Source organism: Dermacentor variabilis, chromosome 6, assembly GCF_050947875.1.
Source record: "Dermacentor variabilis isolate Ectoservices chromosome 6, ASM5094787v1, whole genome shotgun sequence".
NCBI lineage: Eukaryota > Metazoa > Arthropoda > Arachnida > Ixodida > Ixodidae > Dermacentor > Dermacentor variabilis.
Window position 1 is genome coordinate 186,878,125 of NC_134573.1, and position 20,553 is coordinate 186,898,677.

Sequence of the window (20,553 nt, forward strand, 5' to 3'; positions counted from 1 at the left end):
TAGCGCTCACTCTGTTTTCCGTTCCCTTTCATTACCCCTACCTCCTTCCTTTTTTGCTCTTTCTGAGCTGCGCTACAAGCCTAAAAAAAAGCCTTGGTGAGCAAAATGCAGCAAAAAGCAAGGAAATCCACGTCCCACCGATGTAGAATTGTTTATGGCGCTTGAGATGGCGGTTGCAGCATGGATTGCCACGCATTGGGTCGTGATTAAGCAATTGTCCGGGAATACGCATCCGTTGCTTCAAGAATGCTAGTTTCGGTGCCACCCAACAAGCATCGCATGCGGAGTCAGCACCAGATGTAGAGTTGCGCGAAGGGGCTCAAATCTCGACTGATTACCTTTGGGTATACGAGATACGATCACTTGTGGCCAGGCGCTTGGCACCGGACACGTCGGTGTCTAGGGGCGACAGCATGCACTGGAGAAATGTTGCTGCTTGCGTGGAGCGCTGTTGCTCTGGGTCCGGTGCCGAATGATGCAAAATCTCTCAAAAGCGATCGTATCTTCGAAAGCAATTGATGGAGAATACTGTTCCACAGCAGTGCTGCCACTGCTGATCAACACATGCAGCGCACTTGTCGGCAGTGTGGTTCTGTATCCTCGAGCAAAGCTTGCCAAAGTAGGCTAATGGAATTTTGACAGTAAAGTTTTGTCCTGCGATGCATTACCTAACTGTGCTGTCTCATTTCGCAACAATGAAGTTCTCACAAAAGCAAATTTTTTTTGCGTTCCACGCCGATTTCATAATTGCAAAGTTCAACTGTATTCAATGTGGAGACTTGTGCAGTGCCATTTGTCACGTATGCTGGGAGCCTCTCATGCTTGATGCCGCCCAAGCGAACTTCACTTTTGGTGCAAAGGGAGCGCTGAGCGTACTGCAGACAGGCCGCCATGGCTGTCACGGCAGCGGACTTTGTCGCTGCAAGCACTCTCTGATGTCAGCCCAATGCAGGATCGTGACACAGTGGCCGAACATCGCAATTTGCACAATGGTGCTGCACTGGCTGGGGCCACCTCTGTCGGTACAAGGTTTGTCCGGGTTGAAGGACTGATTGAAATGATAATGCAATGCAGACAGAGGGAACGGCAACGAGAGCAGCACGTATTTCATAAAGTGCAAAAGCTTGTGCGAAGATTGGGCCGATTAGCTGCCGATAGGCACACGGATCGTGTTGAATATGCTGCGACTAACTTCAGGCCGCATCTACAGCCTTCACTCTAACCAGCACGTGTGATCTCAGGACCGATCACTGATGATCCACCCATATGAATATATTAGCAGCAAGCATTCAGCGACGGCTTGTGGCCAGTTACCACATAGGCCAGCGGCAAATTTTTGTCACAGCCACACTGCCTACGGTATTAGGCCGAATCGATACAGATCTCCCGTATTTACTTGCATAATGATTGCACTTGCATAATGATCGCACTCCTGAATTTTGTCGTCAAAATTAGATTTTTTTCTTTCTCATGTAATGATCGCACCCCGAACTTGCCACAGCGATGTGTTGTTTGCCAAGTCTAGCTAATGATGATTGCACTTACCATCTGTCGAATGCTGTCGAATGCTACACGAACGACTCTTCAAGACACACCAAGCGGTCTGCATGGACCAAACATTCTTAAGCAGATGCCCCATTTTATTCCTTTCATCACTTTCTGCACTTCCATGAAAAAAAATTAAAAATCTACAAGCAAACTTGCCTTGGCTTTATTATTTGTAGGCTTTATAATGGTTGTAGTCAACAACAACAAAAAAGGCGCTTTTTGAATCTTGTCGTCTGCACTTGTGGGCACGCAACAAATCACGAGCGGCTACGATAGTAGCCACGTTTACACTGATACGTTAGCAGTGTACCCTATTCATATGCTGACGCTTGTAACACAGCTAAGATATTCGCCTACCCATAGCGGAAGCATGCCGTATTGGGATAGTAGTGAACACAGATGCCGCAGTTTTCGCAGCATGCCCGCCTTGGGTTTCTATGTCACTGGCAGCTAAGCGTGCCCATCTCTGTTTCTGTCCCTGTTTCTGTCCGGTTTTTGTCATGGCTACGTTATTGCTGCAAACTTGCCTATAGTAACAATATTATTCATTACTCATACGTAAGAAACTATTTCACTGCGCATAGTGTACTCGCGAGAAGAAAAAAAATCGTGTTTGGCACGTTTGGCTTGCTCCGCTGGCCGCCATTTTTGTTTTGGTGTCCTGCACTGTTACAACGGCAGCCGCCTATTTGTTGAGCTGTTCTCATCCTGCAGCAAACGCGGCATGAAAAAAATGTTTTCGTTTTGCGGGAAATTTAACCCGCGTAATGATCGCACCCCTGAATTTGCATCAATTCTTTTCTTTTTTTTTTTTAACGAAAAAGTGTGATCATTATGCGAGTAAATATGGTATTTGCAGTAGCCGTGTGATACTCGGAAAGCCGACAAACCGCCTTGTAAACCAAAGCGAATGTATGCAATGGCAGTGTACAGAAGTTGTTCATGGCTGCCACCTTTGCGACACGCCATACGACTACCTCTCGTTCCCAATGCTGTATTTAGATGTACATCGGTGTCTTGTTATAGCTTCAAGCAACTCATCACAAGACTATGCACTGTGTGCGCGAAAGTGTCACGACGTGGTTGCATGCATTTACGCAGGCAATTAATTTAGTGTTTCCTTTAGTAAGAGTAAACTGTACTTCATTTATATGTACGTACATTACTGATAGCTTGCTACGTTCTTGTTCTGCAATGCCAGGAGACTCGTGAGCATGAAACACCGTGTTTCATTGCCCAAAATTTGTAAGCATTAAATTTTGTAAAAGCTTTTATAACATTCGATATTCAATTTGATATGTGGCTTTTCTTTCTTGACTCAATTCAATATTCTATTTGAACTCTACTATTCGGTATTCGCCCACCCCTAGTTTTATGTGTACAATAGTAATGTTTTGAGGTAACTCATAATCTTTGGTTCCATTTTGTAAGCTTTAAGATTTCTGCAAATACCTTTTCTTTATTTAACAGTTTCAGTATGGCCACAATGGGTACAGTCGATGTGATTCTTGCATGTGCCATTGGCATCTCTGCTCCAGATTAAGCTGCATATTGTGGTCTACTCGTTACTCTCATGGCACGCACACCACACGACCACCGCGGGTACAAGCACTCTGAGCTGCCATGCACACAGGGCGCCACTGCGCGTGCATGTGCTCCGCCGGCCCCAGCTAGGGGAAGGCGAAACCGCACACGCAGCAAGGGAGACTCTAGGCGAAGCACTTGGAAAAAGAAGAAATAACGTTTATTAGGCTGGTGTTCGATACAAATGTAAGTTTAAACAAGATGTCTGAATCTAAATCTAATTGTGAGACAACACATGGCCAAATGGTCCCTGGTGGCAGCTAACAGCGCACCGCGACAGAGACAACAAAGAACCCAGCAGAAAGAGGCTGACCATCCTTCGGCCAGTGCCTGCTATCGTGCACCCCCACAGCGTTGGAAATGGAAACAAAAAGAAACAGAAGAACAGACGGGGCATGATTGGAAGATGCTGCCTCAGGACATCGAGACGACGGAAAAGTGCGCGCCGAGACCTGGACCCTGTCGAGCCGAGGTAACCATCGGCAGGCAAAGGGGGCCGCCACTGGCAGAGAGGAACACATACATGACTTCCGATGACCCGATGTGGTCTCTGCTGGCCCCATCACGCATGCGCACCCAGAATGCACGCATGCAGGGCCCGAATCTCGCCAAGATGTCGGCCACTGGGGGAAGTCCGTTGACCTTCCCGTGGGCGGGATGACAGCTGAGTGACAGTGTTTTATGACTTGCTGCCACCTTGTCCAGGCAGGGAGCAAAGGGACATGGAGCCCCCGGAAACGCAATGCAACAGCTCCACACAACCACCGCGAGAGACCGAAACCCCAGAATATTTATGCAAGTTTGTTGGTGCTCCAATCAGCATCTTTACCATATGGTTATTTCCATCAGTGTTGTTTAGTAGTAGTGCAGTTATCCAGATAAGTTCCAAAGAAAAGTCTTTGCTGCACAGGACATCGGTCTGTAAACTTTAAAATTACTGTTTCAGTTGCACTACCATCTTGTTCTGTATGTGTGCTCCATTGCAGGTCAAAGCTGTCCTTGTGAACATCTTCGGAGGCATTGTCAACTGTGCGACCATTGCTAACGGAATCACGAGCGCATGCCGCTCAATCAACCTCAGTGTGCCTCTGGTGGTGAGGCTGGAAGGTGAGGGAGCATTTCTGGCTCATGACAAGCCTCTTGCAGGCCACTAAGCATTCGTCATCCACAACATCTTGTTGTCAATGGACCTCTTCAGTTTTCCACTTCTGGCTACCTGCAGGCTGCCAGAGCCAGCCAGAGCACCTTCGTTTTTCTCGAGTTGCTCTGCCCACTGCACCACACACTACAGCTGGGCGTTTGTTTTACTCGGGCTGGATGGCTCTGGCTACCCATGGGCTGCCAGAACTAGTCAGGACAATTTTGGTCTGGCTGCTCTCTGGAAGTTCTCTGGTTAGCAGACTGAAAGAGGCGTTAAGCGCTCGCTGCCATCTTTGTGGGGACTTGACAGACTGCAATGCGGGCGCTTAAGAACTTTACCTCGCTCAGCCAACTGGCTACAGTCATTTTCAGATTTCCTTACTTTTAGAGTTATCTTCTTAAGTTCTAATGCATCGTTCTGCATTGCAAGGCAGTATGCCAGGAGAGGTGGTGAACTATTTGAAGCTTTTGTGTGTATGTGTGTTTGTGTGTGTGCGCGTCTCGTGAAGACTTCTTCCCGGCCGTGAACGGCCCACTGCGCTCTCTTGTGTGCATGTTATCTGCATTGTGTTCCATGCAAGTTGTAGGCGCTCATTCACACACATTGCGGTGCATTTTCGGTTCATCTTTCTCTGGTGGTGTTCTTTTTCACATACGGTATCTCTCATTAATATATATATATATATATATATGTGTGTGTGTGTGTGTGTGTGTGTGTGTGTGTGTGTGTGTGTGTGTGTGTGTGTGTGTGTGTGTGTGTGTGTGTGTGTGTGTGTGTGTGTGTGTGTGTGTGTGTGTGTGTGTGTGTGTGTGTGTGTGTGTGTGTGTGTGTGTGTGTGTGTGTGTGTGTGTGTGTGTGTGTGTGTGTGTGTGTGTGTGTGTGTGTGTGTGTGTGTGTGTGTGTGTGTGTGGTAATATCTCCTTTTTCTGGAGTTAGTGAAGGCGTCGCAGTTAGCCAGTGTTTGCTACCTTTCTTGATCGTATGTTTGGTTGGCAGTTCAAAACCAATGTTTTCTAACTAGGCTGTTGATTAAAAGCACTTCTTGTTGGGCTAGTTGGTAGCTGTTCATTATAAGATATGAAGACGCCAAATAAAGAGACACACACAAGGCACCCTGTCCCGTTTTCTTCTCTTGTGTGTGTCTCTTTATTTGGCGTCTTCATATCTTATATAGGCTGTTGATGTTAAGAATGCACTGGTTGAGTAATACGCTCACGTACATTAGCATATTGCTTTCATGATCATGACCAATATTGTTTTCGGTGTGAAACTTTTCGCTGGTCACAGGCGGTGTGCATTTTCATGCGCCATCCACATCCCCGGCACCTTAGGGTCGGAAGAGAAGCACAGTCAGCTGAAACAAACTTTCTGAAATCGAAGCCCAAGAAGGTCGGCACGAAATTTTATGTGTATAAGACGTACCCGATACCCTGCTTCTTCATGTCTTGTCAAGTGATGACACAGTGCCAACTCATCAATGTCACGTGGTAGGAGACACGATCGCTGCGAGCAGGCTTCCTCGAGCGATCGCTTTTGGGGATACATTCACTTACGTGTGATTTTGCATCTTGGCATAGGATGCATCAGAGGCCATCTGTTGCGCTGTGCGAAGTTAGGCTGGCTCAATGCACGTCCTGTGCCAATTCATGCAAAGCCTCGCGAAAGTGATTGCATCCCTGAATGCCACCATATATTTTCGAGTTGGCAATGCATAAATGGCCCGACTACGTTGGGCACTGCCATGCTGGTATCATGTTTACATTCATCCCGCGGCCAGCTGTCCTGGCGTTTGATTTTGCAAACTTTGGGCATCTTTGATTTGTCTTGGGATCCCAGCCCACATGACTTTCAGCCCACATGACCAAACTTTGATTGTATCGATCCTGAAATTAACCTTTGCCGGATAATTCGAACTTGGCTTCTCATCATGTACGCATCCAACTCCTAATGGTGACCACAGTGGTGACTGCAATAGTAGTAGCGTCCATCTTGGTGGTGCTTAGGGTAAAGTGAATGCAATGAACACACGTCATCTTCTGTCGAAAATGGTTACTTTCAGTCTGCCCTAGGAAGATTTAAGCAATGATGGTAGCTCACAATCAATTCTTAATTTATTACTGTATTTACCCGATTATAACACGTTCATTTTTGTACAAGAAAATACGTCAAGAAATTGCTTGGGTGGTGCAATCCGATATGAAACCAAAACCTAAATCTCATTCATGGCATTCGCAACAGCCTGCCTAACCGGCATCATTGCCATCGCAAGATGGCTGCCATGGATGATGACACAACGAGTTTTCGTATAGCATGACGTCACATCGCTTTCTGTCTGATTGCGAAAGTACATTCAAATGATAAGTTAATTTACATGTTAAGTGTTCTTGGCATTCAAGAGAACTATAAATGCTTCGCAGGACAAACTCGCAAATTGGTTAGTCTAGTCATGGCCACCATCCCATTTGTGATTGTTGTAGAGTGCTTTGATAAGTGTGAAATATCAAATGTGCTATGGGATCGTACGGAGGACAAAATATTGTGGCTCTTCATAGACAGCGGGAAAGTGCTGTCTGAGAGCGATGACAATGGACATTAAGTTAATAAATTTTAATTCTGTGAAGGTAAAGTTAGCTGGTTTTGCCTTTTTATTATTGCCACAACCAGAGGCATGCTAAGTTTTTATAGCTCAAATGATCGAGTGCCCGTTTAGTTTCTACTTTGGCTGGGGGCTCTATTGTCATTTTTACATTAGTTTTCTACTTTGAAACCATAAAAAATCAAGGCGTGTTCGATTCGTGGACGTATCAGAAACAGGGCGAATACTGTCAAATGAATCAGTGGTGTGTTTTGTTTTTTTCTGCGTCTTGTTTAATTCAACCTGTCAGATAATTCGACGAAGTTCATCGGACCCGTCAGGGTCGAATTAATGGAAGTGAACTGTACAGGCGTTCGCCTCTCGCTGGATATAGCATGAAGAGATATATGCAACGCATCGAACCTTAACAAAACGCAAGCATAGTTTTGCGAAGGCATCAATATGATTGTGCATTATAGTACATGAATTTACCAGAACGCAGGCTAATGAGGCAAAACCAGAATAATGTGGCAATTCCGATACGGTGAGGATGAAGTTAACAAAACCCAGGCTATTCAACCAGCTTCCACTTTTCTCTAAAACTAGCCTGCACATGAACCCTTGGCGGTCGCGCACAGTGTTTTGGAGAACATGGGGCACAATTCAAGGCATTTTTATGGTTTTGGTGCAGGTCGGCTACAGTTGAACTAGAACATACGGGCAGTGCACTCTGCATCTTATCACATGTCAAGCTTGGCGCCAAGCTTGCGCCAAGCTTGGCGCCAAGCTTGGCATGCCAAGCTTGCGCCAAATAAGCATAAGAGCTATCTAGCTAGTAAAGTTGGAACTGAAACCTAAAAGGCACTATCATCATCCTCATAACAAGATGAACCGAGCAGTGATAGCCACGAATAGAGTCTATGCTATTGCTCCTCCACGTTGAAGTAGGACAACAACAGGAGGGAGCAACACGTGACGATCTTGAAGCCTAGTCGTAAAAATGAAAGAAGTAGGCCCTAGTCATATGCTAGACAAGCAGTACATTGTAGTCGGCTTGCTTTGGTTGCATCTGCTGCAGAGGTTTCGGAATAGGCAACCATGGTAGGCATGACAAACGCGCATGCCCAAGATAGTACACGGGCCCATACCATGCAGTATGGGCCTATGTAGTGAGGAAGGAGCTCTTCAGAAAAGCCCACATGTTAGGAGGGGGTCCAAAGTAGCACGAGGGCACCCGGAGGAAAACGTTTGTCGCGACGTTGCTTGTCGTAAAAGCACTTCTGATTGCCTTGGAAAGCAGCAAGTCTACTATGCGCTATCTGCCATGCGTAATCAACTCGGGCAATGGCGTTGCGTGCATATTGACTAGTTGTAGTTGCAGGGGAAGGGAGAAATGTGCACCGGTAAAGTTGGCTCACATCTGAAGAAAAGGTAAAAGGGAGAGTATCCAGCAATGTCGTGGTGGGAGGAATTATATGCGAACGTCAAGTATGGCAATGCAATGTACCAATCATTGTGGTCAGCCGACACGTACATGAAAAGCATACCTGTTGAGGTCCGATTCAAGCGCTCGGTGAGACCGTTCGCCTGTGGATGGTACGACGTGATCTTGTTCTGCATGGAGCAGCAGCGCAGGATATCGTTGATGACTTTCAACAGGAAGATATGGCCTTGGTCAGTCAGCAATGGATGTGGGGCACTATGTAAATTATATCATAGAGGAGAAAGTCTGTCACGTCTGCAGCACAGCTGGTCGCTAGCACTGGTATCATTGCGTAGCGCGTCACGTAATCAGTAGCAACGGCAACTCATTTGTTTCCTGAAGATGATGTAGGAAAGGGTCTGGGAGGTTCCAAACTGACACGGAAGAAGGGCTTGGGTGGGACGTTGACGGGCTGAAGATGCACAACAGGAAGTGTAGATGGTTTCTTTCGCCATTGACATAGCTCGCATGCACTGACATAACGCTGCACTGAGCGAGCTAGGCCAGGCCAATAGAAGCGACGGCGCATGCGGCCATGTGTGTGAGTAACACCAAGGTGGCCGGTGCTTGGGGCATCAGGAAGCTCATAAAGAACTGTGGAGTGCAGGTGTAGTGGTATAACTAGAAGATCAGGACAGTCAGAATACATGTTACGCCAATATAAGGTGCCATACTTCAGGGGGAACATGCGCACAGAGCTGTCGCTAAGAGAGGATTCCAGGCGCTCGATTATTTCTCTTAAGTAGGCATCCTGATGCTGTTCATTGGTGATGTTAAGCATCTAGCTCACGGAAAAGACAAAATCGAGGAATTCAGTGCGCGAAGAGTTATTGTCGGCCAGAGGGTAGCGGTACAAACAAGCTGCACCTTTGTGCAAGCTGCCTGTCTTGTCTACCACCGTGTAGGTGTACTCCTGCAGGCACAGTGCCCATAGAGCGATTCTGCCTGTAGCATCTTTCAAAGAGGCTAGCCAACACAGGGCATGGTGGTCGGAAACTACTGTGAACGGTCGGCTGCAACTACTGTGAACGGTTGCAACTGTCCAAGCAAGAGCAAGGCACTCACATTCTATAACTTAGTAATTTCGCTTTGATATGAACAGCAGCTTGCTGGTATAAGTGATAATGCAGTTCGCTCCACGTTGCCATTGGGCCAACCGTAACCCCTCACGTCAGTGGGCACTTCGGTTTCAGCTGATAGGTCGAATTGGGCCAAAATGGGAGGTGTTGTGACGAGTGTGGTTAACTCGGAGAAAGCCGGGGCTCATGCAGGACCACAGGTAAAAGGGGCGTCTTGTTTCAGAAGATCTGTGAGCGGTTTCGCAATCACTGTAAAATTTTTCATGAACCGGCGAAAATAAAAGCAGAGCCCCACTGAGCTGCGAATATCTTTGGCAGACTTGGGCACAAGGAGGTCTTTCATGGCTCCAATTTTTTCTGGGTCAGGTTGTACGCCCACAGCGTCCACAATATGGCCAAGGATCGTAACTCGGTGATGGCCGAAACGGCACTTTGATGAATTCAGGTGAAATCCGGCATGGCGGAACACATCAAGAATTTCCGAGAGTCATTCGAGGTGCATATCAAACATAGGTGAAAACACAATTACTTCATCTAAATAACACAAGCGTGTATGCCACTTGAACTCATGAAGCAGAGTCCATCATTCGCTCGAATGTGGTTGGGGCATTACATAGACCAAAAGGCATGCCCTTGAACTGGTAAACAAAGCCCATCACGAGTTACAAAAGCTGTTTTCTCTTGATCCATTAGGTCCACAGCAATCTGCCAATACAGTATCCAGATCGAAGGTTGATAGAAGACAAGTAAGCGGCACTATACAGATCAAGGGCATCATCAATTTGTGGCAATGGTTAAGCGTCTTTCTTTGCAATGTTGTTGAGGTGGCGATAGCCCACACAAGAGTGCCACGATCCATCCTTTTCTTTAATTAAAATAACAAGGGACGCCTAGTGACTGGAGCATGGCTCGATGATGTCCTTCGCAAGCTTCTTGTTGCCTTCCTGCTGGATGGCGCTTCGCTCTGACACAGACATTCGATAGGGCTGTTGGTGAACAAGGCTGGCATTGCCCATATGTATGCAATGGGCGACTATGGAGGTCTGGCCCAGAGGCCGATCACCGAAGCCAAAAATGTCTTGGTACGACTCGAGAATACGTCTTTAAGGGCTTCAATGTGCTCAGGCAGAAGGTCATTGGCAATCATGCTGCAAATTTTGCAGCTGCCACAAGTTGTCGACGTAGGGTGTAGGGCGAAGGGCACAAGTAGTGCCCTTCGGAAGACATGTAGCATCCCCTGCAAAAGGTTCTACCTGAAAGTCCTGCAGGATGCAAAGGTGGGCTACAAAAGGCCCCCGTGGAAGTACTTGCTTGATGAAGTCAAAATTCACAAATGGAAGGCAGTTTCTGTTAGCCGTAATGCTCAGCACCATGTAGTGTGCAGCGATACCATGCGAGAGTGGGACCTCAGTAAGAGTCACCATCTGGAACAGCCTGCGAACATGACATTTCAACATATGTCACGGTTTTAGATAGTAGGTGAACAGAATCGCTGTAATGTAAGTGAGATGGAGGAGTTTGGTCACTGAGTTCACAGAGATGAGGCAGTTGAAGGCAGAGGACATCGGCAGAGCAATCATTCCGAGCGGAATTGGCAGAAAGAAAATCAAGTCCAAGTATGAGGTCAAGAGGGCAGTGCGCAAGGACCATAAGAACAACAACCACCTGGTGACCAGCAATGGTAACCCGAGCTGTGCACATCCCAACAACAGCGACTGTCGCAACAACAGCGACTGTCGCAAGGGAGGTGTAAGGATCTTCTTCATGCAGTGACGAAAACTGGCATTCACTACAGAGGCTTGCGCTCCAGTATCAACCAAATCACTGACAGAGACGCCATCGACATGGACTTCGAGTGTTCCGGTAGGCATGTAAGGGTAACAGGTGATTTTGGGTCAAGGTTGACAGTGCAGCTTCAGCTCCAGAAGCTGTGCAGTTTAGTTTTCCGTCAGTAAGTGACGCCTAAAGGACAGCAAACGAGAGTGGTGGCGAGTCAGTGAACTAGATGAATGGCAATGTGGCGGAGGAAACTGGGCGTTGCGGATGCCTTCCTCAGGGACATTAGACAGTTTTAGTTTCACGTACGTAAAGGCTTTGCATACGTAGAGCTCTTACGTGTGAGCAGTGCACCTACGCAGAATGCAAAGGGTTTGCGTGCGTTTTTTGCGCACGTAGAGAGCTCCGCGCAGCGGTCTCAAGAGATCTCAAACAAGCGAGAGCATCATTGCAAGATGGCAGCCAAACACGCTGACAAGGTAGCTCCGCACCTTCGTTTTTCTAAAAGCGACTTGGATTTGTTGCAAGGGAGTGCAACCCCTTCGAGGACAACATGCGGTATAGCACTTCTAGGCATTGCGAAGCTCCAATCGGCACAAGAACACACTTTTACGTGTTTTGCGCGCGAATCCAACTCGACCGGCTTGGCTTTGATTTGTCTTGGATGTCAATGGCTACAGCAGTGTTAATACCTGGCGATAGATGGCAATACATGGTAGCTTTTAGCATGCGTCGTGTACGTGTAGCTAAAAGCGTTTCAGGTGCAGTGCGCGTATGGTACGTAGAAGAGCTTTCAGGTTTGCTTGTGTGAAGTCTCTGCGTACATGTAACTAAAACTGTCTATTGGCTGCAGAGGTTTCAGTGTGACGAGGATAGGGGCGTGCAGTATGGAAGGGAGCAGAGTAAGTGGGAAATGGGCTGTGGGCTGCGACAACAGCGAGCAGTGTGTCCAGGGGAGGTATTCTGTAAGAGTCCACCTAGTGGACTGACCATTTCGGCCGTTCCTGATAGGCTAGGGCCGCTCATATCCCCCTCCCTCGTACAGCTGCATCAAATCAGGAGCGGCTGAAATTGACAGTCCACTAGGTGGACTCTTACAGAATACCCCCAGCTCGGCTGCAGCAAAAACAGATAGGCTTATTATCAGCTGTTTTCCATTCCGACAGGTTCCTGGAACAATAAAAGGTGTACAGTGTGTGACGAGGCCTGGCCGTGGAAACTAGGGCGGTGTTGGGAGTGTTCATGGCACAGACAGTAGAGAGGAGGCCAAGGTTCAAAAATTCCTGGCAAACAACAGCCTGGATCAGTTAAACGGCAGTTGTCGAGGTCTTGGATACTGTGGGTTTACAAGCCAGATATGCAGCCTCGAGTTCTATAATTTGTTCGAATTATTTTATTAAATTGGGAAGTTCGGGAAATCAAGTAAGGGATTGTTCAGTCCTTCGAAATCTAAAATAGTAACGTAGTGACACCCAGTAAGTACCGCGGAATTGTATTTGCCGCTAACCCACGCCTGCGTGTGCAAAAAGTCCGTGAGGGGTGCCAAATGCCGCCGTCCATAGCGCCATCTGGTACGTAAGAACGCTAGCGACTGCCGAGTTCGTTGTTCCATGCATGGGCTTGGCATTCAGCCTCGTCAAAATAAAGCTAGGGTGGCTAGATGTTTTAACACTATAGCGTTAGAGCGCACACTGGAAGAAAAACCCATCTGCATCAAACTTAAAAATAAATCACAGCTTTTTTACTTATTTCTGCAAAAGCTTCGTTAATTTGGGTTGATGACAACATTGAACCTTATGGGTACTTGCCGGGGAATGGAAATTTCTTTGTTAGGTTGGGAACTTCGTAAAATTGGGTTTCGTTAGATCGAGTTTTTGACTGTACTATTATTAAGGCGAAAACCTTAAGTGGCTCATACCCCCCGATGGTGTGGAAAGCGGAGCGTGCGTTACAGAATGTGAGCTCGCCTCGCACTCGTGCCACTATCGCATGTTCATTGTCATCATCCACATCTGGCTCCGATGCCGCTGAGCATGCAAAAAAAAGGCAAAGTTAATTAAAATAGAGTTAATTCAGGCACTCAAACCCACGACCTTCGGTGGTAGTCGAACCCTGGAGCTTATGTGGATGTCATACCCATAACGTTTGGTGCTAAGGCACGGTTAATATAGAGTTAATTAAGGCACTCGAACCCTTGACCTTTGGTGTTAATTATGGCAAAGTTAATTAAGGCATTCGAATGCATGACCTTTGATGGGAGAAAAGTAATAAGTGGCAACGCATTGTCTCTTAAGCGCATAAGCTTTCGCCTTCACCTTCACCTTCTGGCATATGCTAAAGTGACTCAATTTTTAACAGGCAACGATACAGCGCCCACGCCATATTAATAAAGAATCAGGCAGCTGTGCATATTCAGCTCGTTCAGGTAAAACGTTTAGCAGATCAAATGAATAACGAAGTCAAGGACAGCTTGGAGAGCTTTATTGAAATGTAGAATTAACTGTGAATTAGGATTAAGTTTGCACTTGTCTTCATCCTCTTATAACAGTAAAATGGAACAGCAAGTATGGAAAAGGAATACTTGCTTCTTAGTACGTATGATACATATTGAATGCAATGTTACAAAAAGTACTATCTTGCACAGTGCTTCCTCTTTGCACCAGAACAGTAAGTTACTGGTCCATAGCATTCTTTTCTTGCTCCAAACATCAAATTTTTCTGCTCTCAACTGGAATTTTTTCTGCTCCAAAGACCAAGTGCCGCTTCCATCACTGCAGAAATGTATGTCTGACACTGCACCAAATCAGGTTTTTGTTTGTGCCAAGATCTGTGTCAGAAGGTAGAATGGCTGTTCCACCACTCTAAATGTAACGCTTTGGTACAGCTGTGGCACCCCTGGACTCCACAACAATCGCAAACGAAGTGGTGGCCCACATAGTTGACTAACCACTTTGCTAGTTCATCCTGCAATGCCTGAAGTTCTCTGGAATGTCAAAAACATGTCGCAGAACTTGTTGCTGCTAGCTTAGGCAATAACTTGCCTTTCAAACTAGCTTTTGTAATTAAAGGCTGAAAGTGGCACATCATCGTCGTTACGCTACGCAAGAACTGCTACTGTCACCATCTTGTGATGGCAATGATGCTAGCTAGGCTGGCTCTTACGGTAGGCTCTTGTGAATTCTGCAAATGAGGTTTTGGTTTCATATCCAAATGCACCATGCAGGCAATTTTTCGAACAATTCTCCTGGGGAAAAAAAAAAGGGTGCGAATTGCAGTCGGATAAATGCAATAATCATTCATTGTGAGTTTATATTTTTGCTTAAAAATATTTCTATTGCACATGGAAAATAAGCATTTTTTGCGGGGGGTGGGAGGGGTGAGGGGGGTGTGATGCATTTACTGTTCCCCGAGTTGCACCAAAACATACACTGCCACTAAAGTGGCCACCAATGGGGTTTGGCACCAACCTAATAACCAGTCAACTTTAAACTTTTCATCAATGACCAATTTTAGGATCAAAATAACAAATGTTTGGGCCCATAGAAATGTATGCACTTCAAGCGTGTCCTATGGTTAGGATCAAATTAACCGAAATCTACTGTTCTATGTAATTGTTTGTCGTTAACAAAAGACAACATTGCATCACAAAGGAATCGTAGGCACAACCTATCAAGTTTACTAACTTTTCCTGTGCGAGAACGCTCCAAATACAAATAAATACTTCGAAATCTGTGACGCCACATTGATGCACCAAGGCTTTTAGGAAAGTTTAGGTATCATTTTCTTCAGTAATAGGTAACTAATCTTTTTTCAACCAAATGAATTAAAATAGAGTTTTGAAGGAATTCTTTATCAGGCTGAGCTGTTCCTGCTTAGTCTGCTTCCTTTTAGAACACAGAACAACACTTGTGTTTGGGAAGTGCATTTGTAAAGCACCTTGAAATCACTCATGCAGGAACCAATGTTGATGAAGCAAGGAATATCTTGAGTTCCAGTGGGTTGCCAATCACAACCGCTGCAGACCTGGAAGATGCAGCACAGAAAGCTGTAGCCAGCCTCAAACGTTGATCCACAGTTGCCTTCTCTAACCAAGGTAACAGTGCACCTTTCACGTCTTGCACTTGGGTGTTGGATTTTACCAAAACTATGTTGAAGGTAATGCTACTGCATAAGTGTATGATTTGGGCTGGTTGGTTCATGATTTGAGCAGAAACGGCGCAAAATAACGGGGTGTGAGAAAAGGACAGACAGCAGTGCTGACTAACTGTTTATTCTTTCAAGCAGCATCTATAGGTATACCACATTGCTGGAAAATTCTGGGGTTTTACATGCCAAAACCATGATTTGATTATGACACATGCTGTAGCAGGGCACTCCGGGCTAATTTTGACTACCTGAGGTTCTTAATGTGCACTCAATGCACAGTACATGCAGGGTGTCCAGCAACCGGGAATTCTCCGGAAATTTGCGCTTCTATCAGGGAAAATCAGCAGTAATTTTATTGAAAGGGAATGAAGTTATGGTAATGGTGGCGCGAGTAACAGAGAGGAATCGTAACGAATCGTTTTTGACGCTGTGTCGTCCACTGGAGGAGTTGCCAGTGTACAGTCAACGACCGATGTTCCGGATAAACAACAATTCGGACGGTTTCGCGGCAACACCCCGTACCCCATAGAGTCAGTGCATAAGAGCGTCTGAAATTTCGGACAGAAAAACCCTTCGCCGTCTGATTTTCCGGACATTTTGCCATGACCGCAGGTCCGAAACGGCATTAATCAAAGCCACCACCGCCGCCACCTTAATACCCGTGCCACATGGGCACAGAAAATGACATTAACTTGCTAATGCCTTAAACTTTAATGCCATTCGTGGGGTGCCACATGGACATGCTTAGTGGCATTAAAGCTTAATGCCATTCATGACATAGTGCATTCTCGTAACTCACTTGGCCATCAAATGCGTACTCTTGTTCCTAGTGTCTCCACATTCTGACGAGACTAAATGAATTCTTAGTGAAGAACAATTAATATATTCTTCACTTTCTTTTAAAAAGAGCTCTTTCTTTCATGGTGTAGTGCGTTCTTACAATTATTACTACTCACTTGGCCATCAAATGTGTACTCTCATTTCCAGTGTCCCCGCCGTGGCCGTGGTGACCACATTCTGACGATATTAAGCAAACTTGTAGATAAAAACAACTAATATGTTCTTCACTTTTTTTAAAAAGAGCTCTTTATTTTCGTAGAGATCAGCAGGTGTGTCTTACCGCTACACATGGCCACTGCATTAATCGTGAGCGCGTAAGCAAGAAGAAGCTGTTTGATTGCACGGTGGCAACTCCTTGCCTTTTTGGCCTCATACTTCGACTTTGTTGACAATGTTTGGCTCAAAGAAGCACATACACCACAACAAACTGGAGCACACGGGGAAATTCTTCAGGATCGCTGCTTGAAAGCTTTGAAGCTGCGAGTGCCATTTTTCCAATTTTAATGCTTTGGCTACGCTATGGATTGGCCGTCGAGCTAACTTCGGCTTCAAAGAGCTTACAGCTAGGTGCAACAATGACATTTTTGAAGTAAACTACATAAAATACGCCTGTTAATGTTTCTCATGCCGTTTATTAAACATTTGCTCCCTAGATAACTGTTATTATTATATTATGATTGGCAAGCAAACTTAACCATTCCACTGCAGCTATCGCCATAGCGACATATAATGTCACTAAGTATGCACTTGTAGCAGCGACCGAAATATAATGGCATTAAGAAACTTAAGGTGTGACACTTTTAATGGCATTAACCTCGCCCATGTGGCATGGGTATAACTCGCCGCCTCGAACCGGCGCTCTCGCACACAGATCCGCTGGCAGCCATAGTTACCACCGCGGGAATGCTAGGCCTAGTTGCTTCAACGTTTGCTGTTAAGCTCCTTGCCATTCAGTGCCGAGTTTTTCATTGAAAAAATTTGCCGTGTCAGCAATGGCACCGATTCCGCCTTTGTGGTCCTCGCAATTGGCTTTGAAGCTTGGAAAGCATGGCACGTCACATAATGCCGGTTCCCGAAAGTCAGCTTAGCCTCAGTACAGCAATGTTACATGGTGAAGCATAAGCGTGGAAAGGAGGCAATAGTCACAGGACATAGTATGTATTCCTTAATTATACACACATGCTTCTGCCATCTCCTGTCACAGTACGAGCACCAGTATGCCTAATAAGTGTACTGGCAGGCCTTCAGGCTTTTTCGGATGTGCCTGTGGCGACTTCAGCCCTTAAAGGCAGTAAAAGACATACATTCATTTTTTCGAGTGTTTTCGCGGCCCCTAGGAAGTCGGAAAAATCTGATGTCGACCTTACAACTGACCAAGAGGATGCTTCAAATGGTCCGTGGGGTGAATGCATGGCAGAAGGACAAGAACAGAAAGGACTTATGAATTAAGAGGAAGCTTTAGCTCGGGCCCAACTCCGACGCGGCCTATTCAAATACATGTAAAACGCAAAAACGTTTTTATGAGATAACCCCTGGACCGATTTTGATGAAATTTGTTGCATTTCAAAGAGAAAGTTAAATTCTAGTGACTGTTGGAAGCGGAATTTCGATTTAGGGCTTGAATTTTCTTAAAACGATTTTCAAATATTTGACCGTTTGAAAAAAATAGAAGCACGAAGTTTACAAGTTGATAGCTATGCATCAAGAACTGATATTGCGGTTCTGTAAACGGCATCCATTAGATCATTCAAAGCGGACAAATTCAATATGTCATCTTACATCTTACATGAATTTGTTACGTTGGTTACAACGGTTTTACAAAAGTTGTATTTCCCTATGATTAATTTTTTTTTATATTCATGTGTAACATATCAATTTTGTCCGCTATGGATGTACTTTTAGATGCAATTCACAGAATTGTATTATCATTCTTAGCGGTTGAGTTACAGAGTTGTAAACGTGATAGTTTCGTTTTTTGAAAATTTTTGATTTTCGCCAATTTTTAATAAAAGATTGACGACCTAACTCAAAAATTCGAAACCAACAGTCACTAGATTTTAAGTTTTTCTTTTAAATGCAACAAACCTCGTCAAATTTGGTGCAGTGGTTGCCAAGAAAAACGAATTCTCCTTTTACATGTATTTAGATAGGAGCACTCGAGCTAAAGCTTCCTCTTAAGGAATGAGCGGCAAAGGAAACGTGCCACCGCTTCTTTGAAGGAGTTCAGCTCAAAAAACAAAATGTTGGCCAACGTCGAGATGCGGGTGTCCCTCATCCAAACTAAGATAAACTCTTTAAAGACAGCACTGAACAACACTGGTGTCGTGCGCAGGCTGTGTATGTCAGGGCAGTTGAGCTTGACTTACCAGCTGTTGAAAGAGAATCTCTTGTGTGACAAAGTTCGGGCCTCATACCAATGAGCTTTCTATCAGTTGATAGAAATAGCTCATATTCGAAAATATTTGTTTCAGTATGCATCTCCTTTATATTCATATTTGAAAATGTTTAACTCTATTTGTAATGGGCTTTACCATTTTTTCGAACCTATTTTATTTGCTGTGCGTTTTACTAACCTGTCCCTCCTGTTTTCTTTTTGAATAAAATAAACATTACTCGTTGCTGTTCAAACTGAATTAAGTCTTTTTTTTTTTAACATGCTTACTAGAGAGTGACAACATTGGGTGACATGGTGTCAGCCTGTCTTGACATAAAACAAGGTTCTGCGTCACTTAGGAAACTTTCCAAAAGCACCCAGGGAAAACCTGGAAAACTCGGGGAATGTGGAGATGTCAACTTGGTAGACACCCTGACATGGGCATTCTTGCATTTCACCTCCATCAAAATGTGGCTGCCGCGACCAGTATTCAATCCCACATCCTCGGGCTTTGTAGCTCAATGCCATAGCCTCTACAGCAGGCACCATTTTACAAGGAAAACCATAAAACGTAAAGGGAGCATGTGTGAAAGTATAAAGAATGATGTAATCACTTTTAAAGAATGAAATTGAAAGAAAACTTACACAAGCACCACCACTCTTGTGAATAGGGAACGCTTCAGAGATAAGTCCTGCGCACTGATCACGATAGTTTGACAGTATTAAGCAATCTTTAAAAAGTCACTCACAGCCACATTCAACACAATGCAATCACATTATCACGCAATGTTTAAAATGTGGCTCACAGCCACATTCAATGCAATGCAATGATCGGTGGCTGTCTCTTCCTTGCTTACTGACATTATTTGAAAGTTCGCACATGTGGTCATTCACACCCAATATGCAGTTCGGCCGACATAAAACATCCACAAGAAAGAGGGGTCCGCTAAACAACATTACAATGGCACTTAACAAACTGCTGTCTGTGCTTTTTTCCGATACTTCTACAGATTACCAAGCTTATTTGGAGCAGTGAACAACAGCCTAACGCCTACTCTGTTAACGACCTTCTTCAGATTGTGATATATCTTGTGCACATATGGAATTACAGCAACATTTTGCTCTAAGCAGCTCTCACGCTGAGTGACTCCTAGATTCTTGCTTTTAAAATCAACTAATAGAAAATCAGCAACACTCGTCAGAAGCTTTAAGGGGTACCCTGCTAGTATTAGCCTCTTTACTTGAGATGTGAAGCTTGTTCCCACTTGGTGATCACAAGACCTGCCAAGTCAGGTCTTGTAATCAATGCAATGACCACAACACATTGCAGTGGTTCAAATGTGCCATACTGTCAAACTGTCGTGATGAGCGCTCAAGACCAATCTCTGAAGCCTTCCTCATCCAGAAGAGTGGCGATGCTTGTGTGAGCTTTTCCTCAATTACACTAATTCCAAAGGAAATTTCATTATACCAGAATGATTACATTCTTCCTTTTACTTCCACGCATGCTCCCTTCATGTGTTTTCTCGTATTTTTTGCAAAGTGGTATAGTACCTATGTATATGCTGCTTGAAAGAAAACATTTGGTTCTTCAACACAGGTGCCTGTCTCTTTTTACAGCAAAGCTGTATACCTCTACTGTCCAAGGAAATTTTTGGGACGTTGGCGTGGCAAGCAAAAAACTCCCCATACGTGGGCCGATCCCGAAGATAGTGCAATGCCGGGCCGACTCGCGGCGGAAGTGCAGTTTGCCATTAAGGGGCCCACATACATAGCTTCGCTGGTCATCCTTCTTCACAGAGTGGAAGGGCACTCAGTTCTTTTAACTGCTGTTATTTTCCACTGTCTCCGCTCAAGTAATGCTATCGCTGATAGTTGCAGTTGAGCTAGACGTAGGGAAAAATTCTTAAAAGTGCAGCTATAAGATATATCTGAAAAGTATGGAAAAAACATTGAAAAGCATGGTTGCTTAAATATACACAATTACTACTATTTTGCTTATTTTAA

At 45.1% G+C, this 20,553-nt stretch overlaps 1 protein-coding gene across 2 annotated transcripts in view; it reads left to right on the top strand.

The window, feature by feature from the left end:
• The window catches only part of ScsbetaG (Succinyl-coenzyme A synthetase beta subunit, GDP-forming), a 41,553-nt gene that overhangs the window by 15,861 nt on the left and 5,139 nt on the right, over window positions 1–20,553 (top strand). For both annotated transcript variants that reach the window (XM_075697092.1, XM_075697093.1), the window contains 2 exons: window positions 4,119–4,239; window positions 15,142–15,279. In XM_075697092.1, the coding sequence (XP_075553207.1) occupies window positions 4,119–4,239; window positions 15,142–15,254 (234 nt within the window). In that variant the 3' untranslated portion in view covers window positions 15,255–15,279. The remainder of the gene's footprint in view (window positions 1–4,118; window positions 4,240–15,141; window positions 15,280–20,553) is intronic.